The 19,519-nt window shown below is 42.2% G+C and overlaps 1 protein-coding gene across 1 annotated transcript; it reads right to left on the bottom strand.

The window, feature by feature from the left end:
• Positions 1 to 11,009: 11,009 nt before the first annotated feature.
• Positions 11,010 to 12,148, bottom strand: LOC147959165 (uncharacterized). Its single transcript, XM_087535797.1, has 3 exons — positions 12,099 to 12,148; positions 11,917 to 12,007; positions 11,010 to 11,828 (listed from the first exon to the last, which is right to left on the bottom strand). The coding sequence occupies exons 1-3, from the start codon at positions 12,146 to 12,148 to the stop codon at positions 11,010 to 11,012; spliced, it is 960 nt and encodes a 319-aa protein (XP_087391923.1).
• Positions 12,149 to 19,519: the final 7,371 nt, after the last annotated feature.

Here is a 19,519-nt window from a genome sequence, read left to right as displayed (position 1 = left end):
CTCTAGCAACCCATCATCTACTTTATTACTTCCCAATGCCTTACCCTAGGCCCAAATCATGGTGAAGTTTCATGTAGTCGACATTCATATAGCACCACTAGAGGAAAGACAACATACATTTCATCAAAATAACGAACGAAAGTCGAATTCACACGATTACTTATAACAAGATTTCTCCCATGTCCTTAGGAACATACATAACCACTCATAAAGCATGACTACAAGAAATATGTCAACTTGTGACCATCACTATTGGTCACTGAATGGTCATTGTTTTCCATTTGTGACCTTTTTGTGACAAAAAACAGATGGTCAAAAGCTGGACGTCGTAAGCTGAAATTAACGACCTTTCTTCTGGAATGGTCGTAGACGTTTATGACCCCAAAAAGGTCATAGATTTAGCGATCAATTATTTTGGTCACTAGCAATCTGCCCACACCACATTAGATCCACCGTGGCAAGCTGACGTGGTAGAATTACGACCAAATGAAAAGGTCGTAAAATAGAATCAACCCGGTCCATTTCGGCCGTCTACATGGGCCAATCCCAATAATTCAACCCATTTATTTTTTTATCTTTATTTAGCCTATCTGCATGGGCCTGGACCACTAATTTGGCCTTTTATTTTCTAGGAATGAAGCCTTTTTCTAATGAATTTTTTTATAGTCCACTATTGTTTTGGACATAGCCTTTTAAATCTAGTTCTAATTTGGGCCTTGGCCTTTTTATTTTATGGGATGCAGCCTTTTACAAACTTTTTTCTTACAGTCAACTCTTTTTTTAGGCCCAAGCCTTTTTAGTCCAATTCTTGTTTGGCCCTCGGCCTTTTTAGGGCCCAGGTTCACATTTTGCATAACTATAAACAACAAGGCCCAGGTGCACAAGAGATCCCCAAGACCAGGTTCAAACATCAATATCCACATAACTTCACAGAAAATAAACACAGGTTCACAAGATCCACATAACAGCTCCCAGGTTCACATAACTTCACAGATCCACATAACAGCTCCTAGGTTCAAACAGGTTCACAAGTGCAAAATGTGATCCCTTGCTCACAGGTTCACAAGTGCAAAATGCAACAAACTACCTAGGTCCACAGCCATCAAACTTCGACAAACTACATAAGATCACAGGTTCAAAGACAAACTGCACAACCATCAAACTACCTTAGCTCCAAAGAGAGCCATCAAGTGGGCTAACTTCTCATCCTTCTCTTGAGACTTCTTGTGCAGCAGCTCAAGTTCCTTGTTGCGTGCAGCTTCAGCTTCTTCCGCCTTCATCTTGATTGCCGCCAATTCTTCTTGCATCACTTCAGCTTGAAGCTCCGACCTCTCCAGCTTCTGCTCAAGATCACGAACATGAGCAGCCACATCAGTAGTTTCTTTGCTGGAGTTGTTCCTAGATGACTGGAGCCCAACATTCCCGAGGAATGTGCTTTGCTTGACTTCGGTCTTGAGCACTTCTTCAACAAATTCAGCAGCAAACTTCGGCTCTTCACCTTCTGGTACCGGCGCATCCTTCATTTTTTCCATCTCGAGCTAGCATACAAAAGAAAATGATAGGCATTAGTGGGAGATCTATTTCAAATTTTGCAAACCAAACCAAGCAAGAGAAATGAAACCACCACACAAATGGATTATTTGAAGTAACCAAACCAGCACACAAAATCTATACATAGATATTTTACTCAAACTCAAACAGAAGAAGATGATGACTAGTAACTTGACATCATTATTTGGCTAGTAACTTATGTGACCTGGAGACATGCAATTGGAACAATATGATCGCTTCATTAAGCCTAGAATGGTGGTTCTATATAAGATGGATTCCCGAGTGAGCCGATCATCAAACTAACATTCAGGTCAAATTTCATCATATCATAAAAAATGCAACAAATAGGTACAACAAATTCTGATATCTTTGTTGAACTATCAAATAACATCAAAGCATGGAACATAGCGTGTGTTCTTGACTGGCTCCGAATCAAATAGCATCAAAGCATCAAAGCATCAAACAACATCAAAGCTGGTTGTGAATCAAACACGGCTGAGGTTTCTAGACAAAAGTTTGAACTGGCTGGACAAAGAATGGAGTGACTTACTATAGCAGTCTTGACTGGCTCCGAAAACCCGTGCTTCTTGTTGTTGTGGGTGGCCTTAAATAAGTCAATCACAGACAACTCCTCATGCTTACGCTTTTCTTTCTGAAATGTTTTTCAACAAAACTCAAAATGATTTAGCAAGAATCAGAAATGTTATTCAACGGGGATCAAACGGTAAGGTCTCTAGAGAAAAGTTCTCACAGTGGCAAAAATGTGTGCTGTGTAGTGCCTGGCACCAGTTCTCTGATTGTACACAACTTTTTCTCGATTCATCTTGTTCGACACACAGGTTTCCTACAATAAAGCATACTGTCAGCATGATCTAGCACTAGCGTATCATGTGCAGAACATAAAACAGAGACAACCTTGTGTCTTGGGGTAGACCACATCGCCACCAGAGCTTTCCATTCACCGTCCGTTAGATCTAGCACCGGAGACTTGATGCTGACTTTGTTTGCAGCTACGGTATCAAAATACTTCTTCTTGATCTGATGGCGTCTGTTCTTTGAACTTTTATGCAGAATATCTTTGCACGCGGTCTTGATGGTCTCCGAGTCTGTGTTCATCTCAAAATTTGCCTACCAAGGTAGAAAACATGGTAGGAACAATATTAGTGATCATTCATAGGTGTAACAGAAAATAGATAGCACAATAACCACGAAACAAGTAGCTTACAACAACTTTCCCAATGCAGTTCTCCAATAGACTAGCATTTTTTGTATAGCTTGAAGTGAGGAAGAATCGGTAGATGGCTTCTTGCAATGAGTCCACACTCAGAAGCAAGCTTTGCTGCATGTAGAGGCTTCTCTGGATGCTTCATCCCTTTGGCAATTTGGATAGGCACCTTGCTATCCAGCGACTTGGTGATTCTCTTTAGCCCTTTGCCCTTTCTAAGTCTAGTCTTGATAGTCATTGCATATGAAAATGAAATTGAACTCATAAATTAGAATAGAAATTGACAAATGCAGGAATCGACAAAAGCATACATGATCATTCCATTTGGAAAATGCACTAGTAAAAGAGAGCATTGCAAAGGTCAACTTGCCTGGTTGAAGCACAAGCTATTGTTCTTCTTCATTGATGACAACATTCCTATCAATAGAAGGTGCAACAGGGTTGAGGTCTGTGTGGACAGTGCCTGCTTCATCTATGCAGATAGTTCCTCCTTCATCTAGGCAGACAGTGCCACTTCCATCCATGAGGAGAGTGGTTCCTTCATCCATGGGCGGCAACTCATCACCCATTTGCACCGAGGTCTCAGAGTACATGCGCAGCCTACTTTCCTGATGGTCCGTCGCAGTAGCCATCTTTGCTTTCTGCCTTGTGACTCTATCAGGGGCAGGTTCATCAGGTTCCCGGATCCTCTTTTTTTGTCCTGGAGCTGGGGCCATCACCCTTCCTGGAGGCAGATGTTTCTGAGCTCTTCTTCTTGCTGACTCTCTTCTTAACACCAGGACTCTTCGTCCTAGATTCCTTCAGTGCCTCGTATAAATAGCACGGAAAAACCATTAGATAACAAGAGAAATATGTGAGCACAAGGAAACACATAGCATAAAAGAACCCAACCCTCCAAGCAAGACAAAGTTTGCACCTTAACAGTCGTCTTCACTACGACATCATCCACTTCCTCTCCATCAATAGCTTCATCCTCCTTAGGATTGTACTCTGGGTCATCATTGATAACTCCACTACCTTCTTGAACCTCATCACTTCTACCTTCTTGTACATCATTTGTTTTCATAATCATCGATGCTATTGCACCGATGCCAAGGGACTGGAACATCCGATTGTTCCTCATGATATTTCTAGCCTTAACCTTCTCGTACTCGGTGAGAGGCTCTTATTTGCATGATAAAGGAAACGTAACTATTAGGTGAATGTTTGGAATGCATGGACAGACAACCAAACATTTCTTATGAAATTTTATTATCATTTAATCCTAGTTATTCAGGTAAGGAATACTAACAGCACATAGGCACAATTAAGCCAGCTTATTCAGATTGTAGCAATACATTTCACTTAGCATATTAAGACACAGATTTTATAAAACTGACAGTATAACCACAAGGAGCAACTTGCATACCAACAGTTGGCCTCATGTTTGACCTTGTCATCCTTGCCATGGATGATCTTGAGGTGGTTGGAACGTTTCTATAATAGCTTGCAAAATAGAATAAACAAGAATGAGATATAACAAGGACAAAGTAGAATGATGCACTTGTATCAACAAAGGAAAGCACTTGAACCAGCATGCACACACGGGTATAGCAATGCATCAGTAATAATACATGTGAAGCAAACTTGCTAGATGAACAATATAGTGATGTAGTTAAATTAATTAAACAACCATGTAATTGCACTAAACAAGCATGCATCTACACAGGAAAGATATGAAGCATCCCATAAAATCTTGAGGACATAAAGCAGGGGGTAACAATGTACATAACTCAACTAAGTTAATTGGTGTCATTAGATAAAAGTAGCACAAAGTAACAAACTAACACAGCTAGCCAATCAATAGAATAAAGCTCATAGAAATGGTAGATGGACTTAATCATTTAGTAATGAACACCATGAATCAACTAGACCAACCCAGAGAGCATATATCACACCTACATGAACTACTCTAGTAGTATAGTGAGCAGGAAGCTTTCTATATGAAAAACAGAGTCCCATAGGAAGCAATGAGAGATCAGCACTTCCACTGACCAATTTAGCAAACCCAGGAACATAGCTATGGAACTAGATCATCCATATGTAAACCGAAGCATGGAAGGAGCTCATAGGATAGAAACCCGACATGAACGGGAACATACAAACCATAGATAGCATGGGAACAACAACTACAGAGCTTTAGATAGTGGTGACCATAATCAAGAACAAATAACAGGATTGGCAGCAGAGGGAGAGGGAGATGGAGATGGACAATAACCTGTTTTTGTGGTGGTGCGTCGTGGTAGGCGTGCTTGAGCTCCTCCTCCTGATGCTGCTCAATGACCTGCAGGACAAACAAGGCCGTGGATGAGCTGCCACAGGGCATTCACATGACAATGCAAAACAGAAAGCAACAATCCGGAATAATATCAAGCCTCAGGCCATGTCAGAGTCATTGACAGGGATGCACAATCAAAATAGAGCATACAAAATCTAGAATAAAGAACCACCTCCCCATAAAACCCTAACCCCATGAATCCAACCCCATACAAAATCAGATTACTCATCATAATCAATATGCAGTAGCAAATTCTCATAAGAATGGAATAGAAAAAAGAATTATGGACATTCTCATAAGCATGCATGATTTGATATATCAACCCATATAGACCAACAACAATTGCAAGTAAGTGGATTTGTGTAGGCTAACCCATGTTGCACAGGCAAAACTATGCATTCTTCATGAAAACCCCTGAGAACATGCACATACTCTTAACAACAATTGAAATCATGCATAGGTAGGAAATTTAGAACATGCACTCAGACCCCCGTGAACCCTAACTCCATGAAACCCATGAACCCTAACCCCATGAAACCCATGAACCCTAACCCCATGAACAAGAGGGAGATCATCCCCATGAATCCCCATTGATCCTACCCCATGAACCAGATATTAACGTATACCCTAACCCTAACACCATGAATCCTAACCCTAACCCGCGTCGATCCAGCCCCATGAATCCTAGAAGCACCAGTGAGGGGGATCTACCGAACCCTAGAAGATCTAAACATCGAGGGGAGATGGATCGAGGAGAGAAATTTACCTACCATCGTCGATCGTCGATGATGTAGATGATGTAGTCGCCGTCGTCGATATAGCCACCGTGGTTGATGTAGTCACCGTCGTCACCGTAGTCGTAGCCGGGGCGGTCGATGTAGCCGTAGATGTCATCAATGTAGCCGCTGTCGTGGAGGGGAGAGGGGAGGGGGATTCGTCGTCGGGGAGGCGTGGAGCAGGGGAGGGGCGGTGCTAGGATTGCGGGGTGGGGAATGGGGAATGGAGGGGAGGGGATCCCGCGTGTTAGTGGGAGAGGGAGTGGTGGGTCCCGCCTGGTAGTGTGAGTGGGAGTGGAGGGAAATTTTGGGAGAGTGAAATTTTGGTGGAGGGAAAATTTTGGTGTGGGAGGGAAATTCTTTTGGGCTTGGAGGCAGAAAAATTAGGGTTTTTTGTAAACTTTGTAGAAATCATGGTTAGAATCATAGCGAATAGCTCAAGAAAACACCAGTATTCCAAGATTAGTATTTTTACTAGTTGGTAGGCCACATTTGATGATGTGACGCGGAGGTCACCCATTTTTTATTTTTTTATTTTTTACTATGATTTCAAAAACTGGCCGATTTCGTCGCGGCGACCATCCGTGGCTAGGGTTTGAGTCATGCAAATATGCTGTCGATTCATTAATGAAATGCCTACATGTGAAGCTAAAAAGGATTTTTAGCAAAAATAACGGGCAAGCTATGGAGGACCCGCAGTTCAAATTCCAGCCGGTTCTAGCTGAATCCACCGAAGATTGTCTGAATGGGCGGGAGTAGCTACGAGGGTCAGAAATGCATGATTTTTGGCGACCGACCGTAAAATAGGGTCTGCTTTGAGATAGACATGGAATGGCGCCGTTTGGGGTGACCCTCCTTGTAGCCGCTTCATGAAAAACGCATGTTTTTAGCATTTAAAAAATGAAAATCAGTTTTTTGTGAAACAAGTTGGGACCTAGCTATGGAAACATTGTTTTCCATGAAAAGACGTAGGCATGCGCCAAATTTGGGCATATTATCAAAAACTATTCAACGGATGCGGCCATATCATTGCTAGCTTGGCTTGAAAGCCATGAATCTGTGTTCATGGTTGGTCGTTTTTTAGAACACCTTTTCAAGAAAATGTCGGTATTGCAAGTTTAGTATTTTTGCTAGTTGGTAGGCCACATTTGATGATGTGACGCGGAGGTCTCCCAATTTTTTGAATTTTTTACGGTGTTTTCAAAAACCGGACGATTTCGTCGCGGCGACCGTCCGCGGCTAGGGTTTGAGTCAAGCAAATCTGTTGTCGATTCTTTACGAAAAACCTTGTTTAGATGACACTGTCATACTTGAGCATGGAACTTATATTGTTTCATAATGTTGGTGAGTCTTAATGAACAATCTTAACAAAAAACATGTTTTTGAAAATCACAAAATGAAACTTATATTGTTTTATACACGAGCATGCACAAAAACCCATAATTTCATCTTTCATCCAAGAGCATGCACAAAATATCACTTCCCATCAATTACCAAACTGAATATTCATAATTAAGAAACTGAATATTCATACTTGAGCATCCATGAGCATGCACAAAATTTCAATTCTCATCAATTTCAAACTAATCTTGGCTGACACTGTCATACTTAAGAAGTTTACACTAACACGCCAAAACCTGACATACTAAAAATTGACATGTTCAGATTAACATGCTTAACATTGCCACTTGATTTCTTAACATGTTCACTTGTTCTTCTCCTTATTCTCCTTCATCATCCTGATGCGCTCCGAGTGGCGAATTCCGACTCGGATGTACTCCTCTACCACAATTGGCATGGTCATGTCGCCCAGCTGTGGACTCACCGACGCCACCACCATCGCGAGGTCATCGTTAGGAACCACCATCGCGAGGTCAGCGTCAAGCACCACAATTGCGAGGTCGTCGTCAGCCACCATAGCATGGTCAGTGTCAGGCACCACAATCACGAGGTCGTTGTCAGCCACCACCATAGCAGGGTCGTCGTCAGCCACCACCATAGCAAGGTCGTCATCAGCCAGAATAGGTTGCACCTCCCCACTCTGCTCCTCTTCTTCCCCGCTCTGCTCCTCTTCTTCCCCGCTCTGCTCCTCGTCATCCCCGCTCTGCTCCTCTTCTTGCCCACTCTACTCCTGGTCATCCCCGCTGCTGCTCCCATTGCCTGGCCAAATGCAACAAAGTGAGAACATGGTGTCGTTGTCCTGCTGGTAGAGGAAGCCAAAAGGACAGGAAGAAGAGAGGCAGAGAGCTTACTGGCATCATCATCGTGCTGGTAGTACATGCGGCACATGGTGTTGTCGAACATCTTCACGGTGAATATGGCGTCGCTGTCGTAGCGGAAGACAAGGAAGTGCTTGAGCTGCAGCTCATGGGCGCGGGAGAAATGCTACCAGCCGGGCCCTAGGTACATGTGGCCTTCGTCGTCGAACACCACCAACACGTCCCACAGCCTGCGACGCCCGCTGCCGGCCTCCTGCAGCTTCACTTGTGGGGCTCACGACCGGCGAGCATCTTCGCAAACATGTCAGGCAGCCTCTGCAGCGAGGGTCAAGCAGTGGTTAATTGTGCCAATCAAGCACTAGACAGGAGAGTGATGATAAAGAGATGGGTGAAGGGGAGATATTGTCTTGAGTATACCTGCCTACTACATGATTTCTCAATTACGATCTCGAAGAACTCGAAACCTTCCAAGCCAGCCATCTCACTTCTCTGAAAAGTAGCATTGTAATTAAACAAGTTACCAAAAACAGGACTGGACATAAATAGGAAACAAGCACTTCAAAAAAGTAGAAAATTTACTACATGTGTTTGCCAGGGCCTCAGTTTGGAATACTACTATAAATGGCAATGGCAACATGAGTAGAAGAAGAACATGAACATCAACATCAATAGCACCCATCAACATCAACATCACCCATCAACATCAACAGCACCCATCAACATTTCAGGTAACCACAACAAGAATAACGACAGCAACAACAACATCATCAGGTGACCACCGACAGCAACAACACTAAAATCTACTATGAATGGACCAGAACACAGCTAGAACCATATCTACTATAAATGGACCAAAAGCTATAAATAGGACACAACTATAAACAGGACTGGACATTGTTCCATATCTATAAATAAACATATCTGCCCATATCAAAAAAGTCAGTCAGTCTGTCTGTCCATCAAAATATTGTTTCTGAACATTGGCATCAAATCAACACAAACACTAAATTAACATGCACAAATATACTACAATCAATATATAACAGCCAGCATTTCAATCCATGGACACCAAATGACAGAAAAGGTATTAAGGCACATGTTCAGAAACCATCAAATTTGGACAGATATGTTCATAAGTGGAGATATATATAGTTTACTTCAGAAACCAGCAAATTTGGACAGATATGTTCATAAGTGGAGATATATGGACGACAACCATCAAATTTCTAACATCTCCAGTTTACTTCAGAAACTGAACCACACAAATCATTGAAAGAAACAGAAAACAATCTCAATGTTCAGTCACACTGCACAAATATTCAATCTCAATCTCAATGGCAAAAAAATTTGCTACTATAAAAGGACCATATCTGGCCATGTCTACTATAAAAGGCATATCTGCCCATATCTATAAATGAACATATCTATATCTATAAATGAACACTAACACCTTCTTCAGAGATAAGTACAGGGGGATGCAATAGACATGATATAATCTGTTTATATTAACCTTACAAACAAGTGTCTGTGTTATTAAAGGGTGATGCAGATACTTAGTATTAGCACAAGAAACAGACTCTTGACTGAACTGACTCTGAATCGCTATTGATTTTTTTCCAGAGAGAAGTACATCAGTGGAGAACATCAGTGGAGAACCATATCCTCTTGACTTGAGCAGAAGCCTAATCCAACCCTAATCAGCTTAGTTCAACACAACAACAATGGCGGCAAGAACCCTAATCAAAACCTAATCCAAAAACCCTAATCAAACCCTAATCCAATCAGTTCAATCCTAATTCAATGGAGTCGAACTCTAATTCAATGGAGTCAAACCCTAATCTAAACAGAAAACAAAATGGAGAGGAAGGAGTCAGCGGCAGATTCATACCTCTGCGGGAGAGGAAGGAGTCAGTGACGGCGGCGGCAGTGGCGGGGAGGAAGAGTGGACTCATCGGGGAGGCCGTCGCCGTCGATGGAGGAGAAGGGGATGCCATCGCGTCGCTGTTGATGGAGGAGAAGGGAGGAGAAGTGTCAGGCAATTGACATGCAGTTTAGGTTAGGGTTCTATTTGATATAGAGAGGGGAGTGGGTCCCACTTGTCAGCCAGTTCTGTTTGATATAGCAAAATGTTCATGTACTCAGCCCACAAACTCTTCCTAGCCCAGTGGTAGAAACCAAGTGAAATAAGTGCTCGGTCGTGGGTTCGAGCCCCCGCTCGCGCATTATTTTTTTGCTGTGTATCTGATGGAGCCGTGCATGGGATCATACGGGTGTCTGATGGATCACGCCAATATTCTTTTGCTAGCTCGTGGGTTCGAGTATATAGTGAAACAACTTGGCACATTATCAGCATTCTCTTGCTAGCTTAGTGGTTCTGGACAGGGTGAAACATGCGCTCGGTCATGGGTTCGAGTCCCTGCTCGCGCAATTTTGTTTATATCCAGACATAATTTAGTTTCTATACAGTTAAAGCAACAACGTCTCAATTCAGTTCAAAAAACTTCATGAAAAATATTTTGCAATCTTCATTGTATCTGCATTGTATCAAAACAATAGTCCTCCATCATCATTTTGCAAAGTATTCAGTTCAAAATATTCAAACATCATCATTTTGCACCAAAACAACTTCAGGATCATTACAACATCATTTTGCATTACAACTTCAGGATCACATCACAACCAACAGTTCTGACCAAAACTAAGAAAATGGCACCAAAACTACATCACTAGAGCCACTATGCATTTTGCCTCTCCATCACTAGAGCCATCATGATCACCAAAACTACATGATTTTCCCTGAACATGATGATCAACCATCATCTGCCTCTCCATCATTACCTGGAGAAAATTGTAGTACAAAAACTACATCAGGAACATGTAGTAATAGCATTATCTCACCAAGGAGACAAAATTTACCTTCGCTACTCATCGTCGTCGATACGAAAACAAGGAACTCTATGCGCACTCCTGTTTTCCTCATCATCACTACAATATTGCAGCATAGTATGATCAGTCATGTTTTCCTCATCCTTGCTCTCATGTCCATCCGCTACCACCTTTCTTCTTTTCTTGATGCCTTCAACTGTTGCAGCATCAACGAGCACACGTTCCTGGTCCCTTCGCACTCTACTTTGCACCGGAACTTCCATAGAGTCATCATTAGCTTGCAACGAAACTTTCGTAGAGTCATCATCCTGGTATGTTAGTCCACCAACACCGGGGCCCTTTTCCACTTCAATTTCAGTCACACTCCACAAGTGTCTGTGCTCAAAATTTTGCATGACTCTCCATTTTTCGTGCAAAAGAGTGTCTGGCAGATAAAACACCATTGTTGCTTGTGTTGTTAGAATAAATGGATCACTCTTATACCAGCACCTTGTAGAGTTGATGCTTTTAAAGTGGCCATCATATTTGACAAAAGAGTCTCTCTTCTTCTTGCTACCAAGCTCAAACCAGTCACAACGAAATAAGACAATCGAGCGATGGATGCCTCCACTAGAGTTGTACTGCAACTCTACGATGCTTCTCAACTGACCATAGAAGTCAATGATCTCACGATCATGTGACCCCTCAGTGACAATTCCACTATTCTGTGTCTTCCTTTTTTCCTCGCGGTCAACGGTGTGGTACCGGACACCGTCAGCAATGCATGCTGAATACACTCTCACTCGTTTATCCAGTAAGCATCCCAAAGCAAATAGATCATCACTGACCTTCTTCTCCTCATGCAACTTTCCAATCTACATAAATAAACCATTTAGCAAACAATGGTATTTAATAGTTGGTGAATAACATGGAAAACATCAAACATGTGGCTAAAGATCTCACATGATTCTTAAACCACTTAGCAAACCCCTTGGCAACCCTTTTATCAACATGGATCTTGCTTTCTTCCTGATTTAACTCTTCTTTGCATTTTCTGCATTGCAAAAAAACATGTCAATTAAAACATTAGGCTAGTGCCAACCCAAGCAAAAAAATATATAATGAGTGCACAAGATATAAAATACTCGATATATGGTAGAACCTCGGCGCAATTGCTGAGCACATACCAAACCATCTTGTCATACTCATCACCAGCCTCCAAGTATTGTGAGACTCCAAGAAAGTTCACACCATGGTTGAAAACAGAGACATCACGACTTTGCAAATCAGACCACTCTCTATTTCTGCCTGGCCGGTTCCATCTTGTTTCCACATTGCCAAAGTATCTAGAGCAAAAGTTCAAGCACTCATCAATGATATATGCTTCAGCAATAGAACCTTCAGGTCTTGCGTGTTTCGCACAAGTAAGCAGCCTTCTTTCAATTGGGTACATCCAACCGTATTGCACATGGCCTATAAGCATTGCCTCTTTTGGTAAGTGCACCGCCAAATGGACCATCACGGTGAAGAAAGCTGGAGGGAAAATCTTCTCGATCTTGCAAAGAATAATTGGGATTTCTTTTTCAAGTCTTTCCAGGACAGTTAACTTGAGCGTTTTGCAGCACAGTTCTCTAAAGAAATTTCCCATCTCAGCAACCACTTCATATATATCCTTGTCCATGATTCCTCGGAGGCCTGTCGGTAAAATCCTTTGGAGGAGCATGTGACAATCATGGGTTTTCAGTACTGAAAGCTTGAATCCATCAGAAGTAACACACTTTGCTAGGTTAGCAGCATAACCATCTGGAAATTTCACCGCTCTTAGGAATTCACAGAATGCAAGCTTTTGTTCTTTACTCATTGTATACCATGCTCGTGGCATTTCAAATGAATCTTCATCTTCATTGTGTTGTAGATGTAAATCTTCTCTTATACCCATGTCCTCCAAATCAAGCCTAGAACTAACCGTGTCCTTTGTCTTCCCTTCAATGTTCAGAAACGCCCCTAGAAGATTCTCGCATAAGTTTTTCTCAATGTGCATTACATCGAGATTATGCCTTAATTTAAGATCAGCCCAGTATGGCAGGTCCCATAAACAAGACCTCTGGTCCCAACATTGACCTTCCTCACGCTTTCTTTTCTTCGCAAGCTTTCCTGGTCTCACATCTTTCACCTTTTCAAGTTGCTGCTCTAGCTCTTCTTTAGTGAATTTAGCTGGCTTGTCACGGGTTTCATTCTCACCATTAAAATCTTTGCTTCTTTGCCAGCGATGGTTTCGGGGAAGAAAGCGGCGGTGCCCATTATAGCAGATCTTGCTCCTTATTCTCTTTGAGCAAGGGTCTTTGTCACTATGGACACAAGCATTATAACCTATTGCGATCCTCCCAGGCAGAGTGTGCAGAGCCAGGAAATCATGGATGGACCATATGATTGTAGCACATAGATTGAACTTTTCTTCCGGACTCACGGCATTGTATGTATGTACACCAGTCCAGAGCTGGAGCAGTTCTTCTATGAGGGGCTCCATAAAGACATCAAAATCCTTTCCTGGGACTCTGGACCCGGGATAAGCAATGCCATCATGAAGTTGGACTGATCCATGCATGCCCATGGTGGCAGGTTGTACGGCACCACAAAAACTAGCCACATGCTATAAGACGTGCTTATGTTCCCAAACGGATTAAACCCATCTGTGGCAATGCCAAGTTTTATGTTCCTTGGATCTGCAGTAAAATCTACATGTATACTGTCAAACTCTTTCCATGCCTCCGTCCGCTGGATGGCTCAGCTCATTGTCCACATGTTGCCGCTTCAGCTTGTGCCATTGTACCTCTAGTGATGATTTCTTCGAGATAAACATCCGCTGCAGCCTTGGTATCAACGGAAAGTGCCCAAATACCTTCTCTAGTATTGACTTCCTCCCATCAACATCTTTCCACCTAGAGGCATTGCATTTTGGACAGTTGTAATGCTTTGGTAAATCCTTCCGAAACAAGACATAGTTATTTGGGCACACATGTATTGAAACATAACCTAACCCTAGCCTGCGGATTATGCTCAATGGTTCATCATAAGATCTGGGAACACAGCTATCAGGGAATTGCAAGCTCAAAAGGTGGAGTATGGCGTTGAATGCAGCATTGCTTATCTGGTAGAAAGACTTGATGTGGATTAACTTCACAGTGAAGGTAAATCTTGAAAATTTACCCCCTTCATGAGCTGCACGCTTCGCCTCCTCTAACATCTCAACAAACAATGACTTATATCCATCAGCACGATCTTCAGCATCATACAAATCCTTCAATAGGCCAGTAATCCTATCATCTTCATGCCCATCCTCTTCCTCCAAACCAGCATTATCTCGCAAAACCTTTTCCATGAAATCAATGCCAGCATCACCACCACCCATCATATGAGGGCCCTGTGTATCAGCTGCAAAATGTTGAGGTTGTCCGTCTAAAGGTTCTACATGATATATCCATCTATCATATGTGCTGGACATCCCATTAAGAAGCAGATGATCTTCCACTCTTCCTTGAGCCATTCTTGAATGGTTGAGGCATACGCAGCATGGGCAAAGAATGTGAGTATCGTTGGCAAAATTTGCCCGAACAAATGCCATTAAATCATCAACTCCTTTCATATGTTCTTTCAAATACTTTCTAACTCCTTTTCTAATCCAGCTTCTGTCCATCTGCCAAAGACAACAAATTGTTGCAACTTAGCAAATCAATCTAAGTGCATCAACATTAATTAGTGAAAATGTATGGCAGTAATGGCAGCTAAAATCCAGAAAATAAGGTAAGCACCCAACTTTATATGCTAACTGCCTAAGTTTATATGCTAACTACCAGAAAATAAGATATGCACCCAACATTGAGCTATTTCTAATTTCTCACTACTTTAGTCCAGTTCACATGGTTTACTGATTTCACATGGGAGCAATAAAAAGCAGTTCATAGGAAATACATATTTCACATGTGATAAAAGAAAAGTTAACAGAAACTTGTAAAATCTAACATAGATCAGGCAGAGTGGTTCCTGTAAAGAGGATATCCACAAAGAGATTAGGCTCCAACTGCATCCATCTTATGAAGCAAGCTATAGCATCCATCCATCCATCAGATTGAGCTCCAGCTGCAGCTGATGGATTCTCACTCAAATTAAGCTACACTAGACTGCATTTCAAATTAAGCTCCTCCACATATTGAATCTCCTCCTTCCCCTTTCCTTTACATTTCAAAACGATGTAACAATAATAGCTAGTGTTCATCCCCTGCCCCTCAGTTAGTAAGATAATAAAAATCAAATTATCTCTCTCTATCTCCCCTGCTCATCAGCTAGTGTTGACAAACTAGCTAGTGTTCATCGGCAGGCGCAATACAGGCAAATCTAAGGCATGGGGGCGAGGAGAGGAAGGGAAGGAGAGGGGTGCGTACGTGGGCGAGGTCTGCTTGCGGTGGCGGTGACTCCCCCATGCTCGGCGGCGAAGAGTCCCCCATGCGTGGGCGAGGTGAGCGGCGAGGTCGCCGTTCCTTTCGTGGATGAGGCGAGCGGCAAGGTTGCCGTTCCTGTCGTGGTCGAGGCGAGCGGCCCCGGCAACACCACCGCCGGTCGCCGCCCCCGCCCCTGCCGGCCCCCGGCCCCGCCCCCACGCCCGTCATCGCCTCCGCCGTCGCCCGCCGCCACCTGGTCGGAAGACCTAGGAAAACGCCCGCTGCCACCTGGTTGGAAGAAAAATGCTAATTGTTGCTAAGTGTTGCTCTGTTCGATGCTGCTACCTCTTGAGCACTGCGTTGGTTTTCCCTTGAAGAGGAAAGGGTGATGCAGCAAAGTAGCGTAAGTATTTCCCTCAGTTTTTGAGAACCAAGGTAACAATCTAGTAGGAGGCCACACGCAAGTCCCTCGCACCTATACAAACAAATTAGAACCTCGCAACCAACGCGATAAAGGGGTTGGCAATCCCTTCACGGTCACTTACGAGAGTGAGATCTAATAGAGATGATAAGATAGTATTTTTGGTATTTTTATGATAAAGATTAAAAGCAAAGATTGCAAAATAAAAGGTAATGAAATAGCTTGTTGACGGAAGATTAATATAATGGAGAATAGACCCGGGGCCATAGGTTTCACTAGTGGCTTCTCTCAAGATAGCATAAGTATTACGGTGGGTGAACAAATTACTGTCGAGTAATTGATAGAAAAGAAAATAATTATGAGAATATCTAGGCATGATCATGTATATAGGCATCACGTCCGTGACAAGTAGGCCGACTCCTGCCTGCATCTACTAATATTACTCCACACATCGACCATTATTCAGCATGCATCTAGAGTATTAAGTTCATAAGAACAGAGTAACGCATTAGGTAAGATGACATGATGTAGAGGGATAAACTCAAGCAATATGATATAAACCCCATCTTTTTATCCTCGATGGCAACAATACAATACGTGTCGTTTCCCTTTCTGTCAGTGGGATCGAGCACCACAAGATTGAACCCAAAGCTAAGCACTACTCCCATTGCAAGAAAGATCAATCTAGTAGGCCAAACTAAACTGATAATTCGAAAAGACTTGCAAAGATAACCAATCATACATAAAAGATTTCAGCGAAGAATCACATATTGTTCATACATAGACTTGATCATAAACCCACAATTCATCGGATCTCGACAAACACACCGCAAAAAGAGTTACATCGAATAGATCTCCAAGAAGATCGAGGAGAACTTTGTATTGAGATCCAAAGAGAGAGAAGAAGCCATCTAGCTAATAACTATGGACCCGAAGGTCTAAAGTAAACTACTCACACATCATCGGAGGGGCCATGGAGTTGATGTAGAGGCCCTCAGTGATTGATGCCCCCTCCATCGGAGCTCCGGAAAAGGCCCCAAGATGTGATCTCTTGGGTACAGAAGGTTGCAGCGGTGAAAATAGGGTTTCGTGGTGCTCCTAGATGTTTTCAGGGTATATGAGCATATATAGGAGGAAGAAGTAGGCCAGTTGAGCCACGAGGGGCCCACAAGGGGGGAGGGCGCGCCCAGGGAGTTAGGCGCGCCCCCTGCCTCGTGGCCTCCTTGGTTGTTTCTTGACGTCCACTCTAAGTCCTCTGGATCACGTTTGTTCCAAAAATCACGCTCCCGAAGGTTTCATTCCGTTTGGACTCCGTTTGATATTCCTTTTCTGTGAAATAGTGAAATAGGCAAAAAAACAGCAATTTGCACCGGGCCTTGTGTTAATAGGTTTGTCCCAAAAATAATATTAAAGTGTATAATAAAGCCCATTAAACATCCAAAATAGAATATATAATAGCATGGAACAATAAAAAATTATAGATACGTTGGAGACGTATCAAGCATCCCCAAGTTGAATTCCTGCTCATCCTCGAGTAGGTTAATGATAAAAACAGAATTTTTGATGTGGAATGCTTTCTAGCATATTCTTCAATGTAAGTTTCTTTATTGTGGCATGAATGTTTAGATCTGAAAGATTCAAGATAAAAGTTTAATGTTGACATAAAAATAATAATACTTCAAGCATGCTAACCAAGCAATTATGTCTTATCAAAATAACATAGCCAGAGAAATCTTATCCCTACAAAATCATATAGTTTGGCCATGCTTCATTTTTGTCACACAAAATGCTCTCATCGTGCACAATCCCAGTGAGAAGCCAAGCAATTGTTTCATACTTAGCCTTTTCAAACTCTTTCAACTTTTACGCAATATATGAGCGTGAGCCATGGACATAGCACTATGGGTGGAATAGAATATAATGATTGAGATCGTGTGAGAAGACAAAAAAGGAGAAAGTCTCACATTGATGTGGCTAATCAATGGGCTATGGAGATGCCCCCCGATTGATGTAAATGGAAGGAGTAGGGATTGCCATGCAACGGATGCACTAGAGCTATAAATATATGAAAGCTCGTCAAAGAAACTAAGTGGGTGTGCATCCAACTTGCTTGCTCATGAAGACCTAGGGCATTTGAGGAATCCCATCATTGGAGTATACAAGCCAAGTTCTATAATGAAAAATTCCCACTAGCATATGAAAGTGACAAAATAATAGACTCTATCATGAAGATCATGGTGCTACTTTGAAGCACAAGTGTGGAAAAAGGATAGTAACATTGTCCCTTCTCTCTTTTTCTCTCATTTTTTATTTGGTCCTTCTTCTCGTTTTTTTCTTTTATGGCCTCCTTTTTTCTCTTTTTTTTATTTTTCGTCTGGAGTCTCATCCTGACTTGTGGGGGAACCATAGTCTCCATGATCCTTTCCTCACTTGGGACAATGCTCTAATGATGATCATCACACTTTATTTACTTACAACTCAAGAATTACAACTTGATACTTAGAACAAAATATGACTCTATGTGAATGCCTCCGGCGGTGTACCGGGATATGCAATGAAACAAGAGTGACATGTATGAAAAATTAAGCATGGTGGCTTTGCCACAAATACGATGTCAACTACATGATCATGCAAGGCAATATGACAATGATGATGTGTGTCATAATAAATGGAACGGTGGAAAGTTGCATGGCAATATATCTTGGAATGGCTATGGAAATGCCATAATAGGCAGGTATGGTGGCTATTTTGAGGAAGATATAAGGAGGCTTATGTGTGATAGAGCGTATCATATCACGGGGTTTGGATGCACCGGTGAAGTTTTCACCAACTCTCAAGGTGAGAAAGGGCAATGCATGGTACCGAAGAGGCTAGCAATGATGGAAGGGTGAGAGTGCGTATAATCCATGGACTCAACATTAGTCATAAAGAACTGACATACTTATTGCAAAAATCTACAAGTCATCAAAACCAAGCAGTACGCGCATGCTCCTAGGGGGGTAGATTGGTAGGGAAAGACCATCGCTCGTCCCCGACCGCCACTTATAAGGAAAGCAATCAAAGAACACCTCATGCTTCAAATTTGTCACACAACATTTACCATACGTGCATGCTACGGGACTTGAAAACTTCAACACAAGTATTTCTCAATTTCACAATTACTCAACTAGCACACCTCTAATATTACCACCTTTATACCTCAAAACAACTATCAAGTATCAAACTTCTCTTAGTTTTTAATGCACTTTCAGGTTTTTATCTTGGATGCCTATAATATTAGGACTAATTTTATAACCAAAGCAAATTACCATGCCGTTCTAAAGGAATCTCAAAATAATATAAGTGAATCATGATAGATCAATTATTTCTATAAAGTAGAACCACCGTCGTGCTCTAAAAGATATAAGCGAAGCACTAGAGCAAAATTATCCAACTCAAAAGATATAAGTGAAGCACATAGAGTATTCTAATGAATTCCGATTCATGTGTGTCTCTCTCAAAAGGTGTGTACAGAAAGGATGATTGTGGTAAACTAAAAAAACAAAGACTCAAATCACACAAGACGCTCCAAGAAAAACACATATCATGTGGTGAATAAAAATATACCTCCAAGTAAAGCTACCGATGGACGAAGACAAAAGAGGGGAGGCCTTCCGGGGCATCCCCAAGCTTATGCTTTTGGTTGTACTTGGATTTTACCTTGGGGTGC

Source organism: Triticum urartu, chromosome 7A (assembly GCF_056163025.1).
Source record: "Triticum urartu cultivar PI428250 chromosome 7A, HENAU_Tu73, whole genome shotgun sequence".
Taxonomy (NCBI): Eukaryota; Viridiplantae; Streptophyta; class Magnoliopsida; order Poales; family Poaceae; genus Triticum; species Triticum urartu.
Note: the sequence above shows the minus strand (reverse complement) of the source record. Positions and strands in the feature narration are given on the sequence as shown.

Coding starts and splice junctions, on each gene's coding strand:
- LOC147959165 (XM_087535797.1), bottom strand. CDS start 12,148: ATGGTTTGGTATGTGCTCAGCAATTGCGCCGAGGTTCTACCATATATC. Junction 12,008..12,098: donor GAGGTTCTACCATATATCGA/GTATTTTATATC, acceptor TTTGCAATGCAG/AAAATGCAAAGAAGAGTTAA. Junction 11,829..11,916: donor CTAAGTGGTTTAAGAATCAT/GTGAGATCTTTA, acceptor TTATTTATGTAG/ATTGGAAAGTTGCATGAGGA.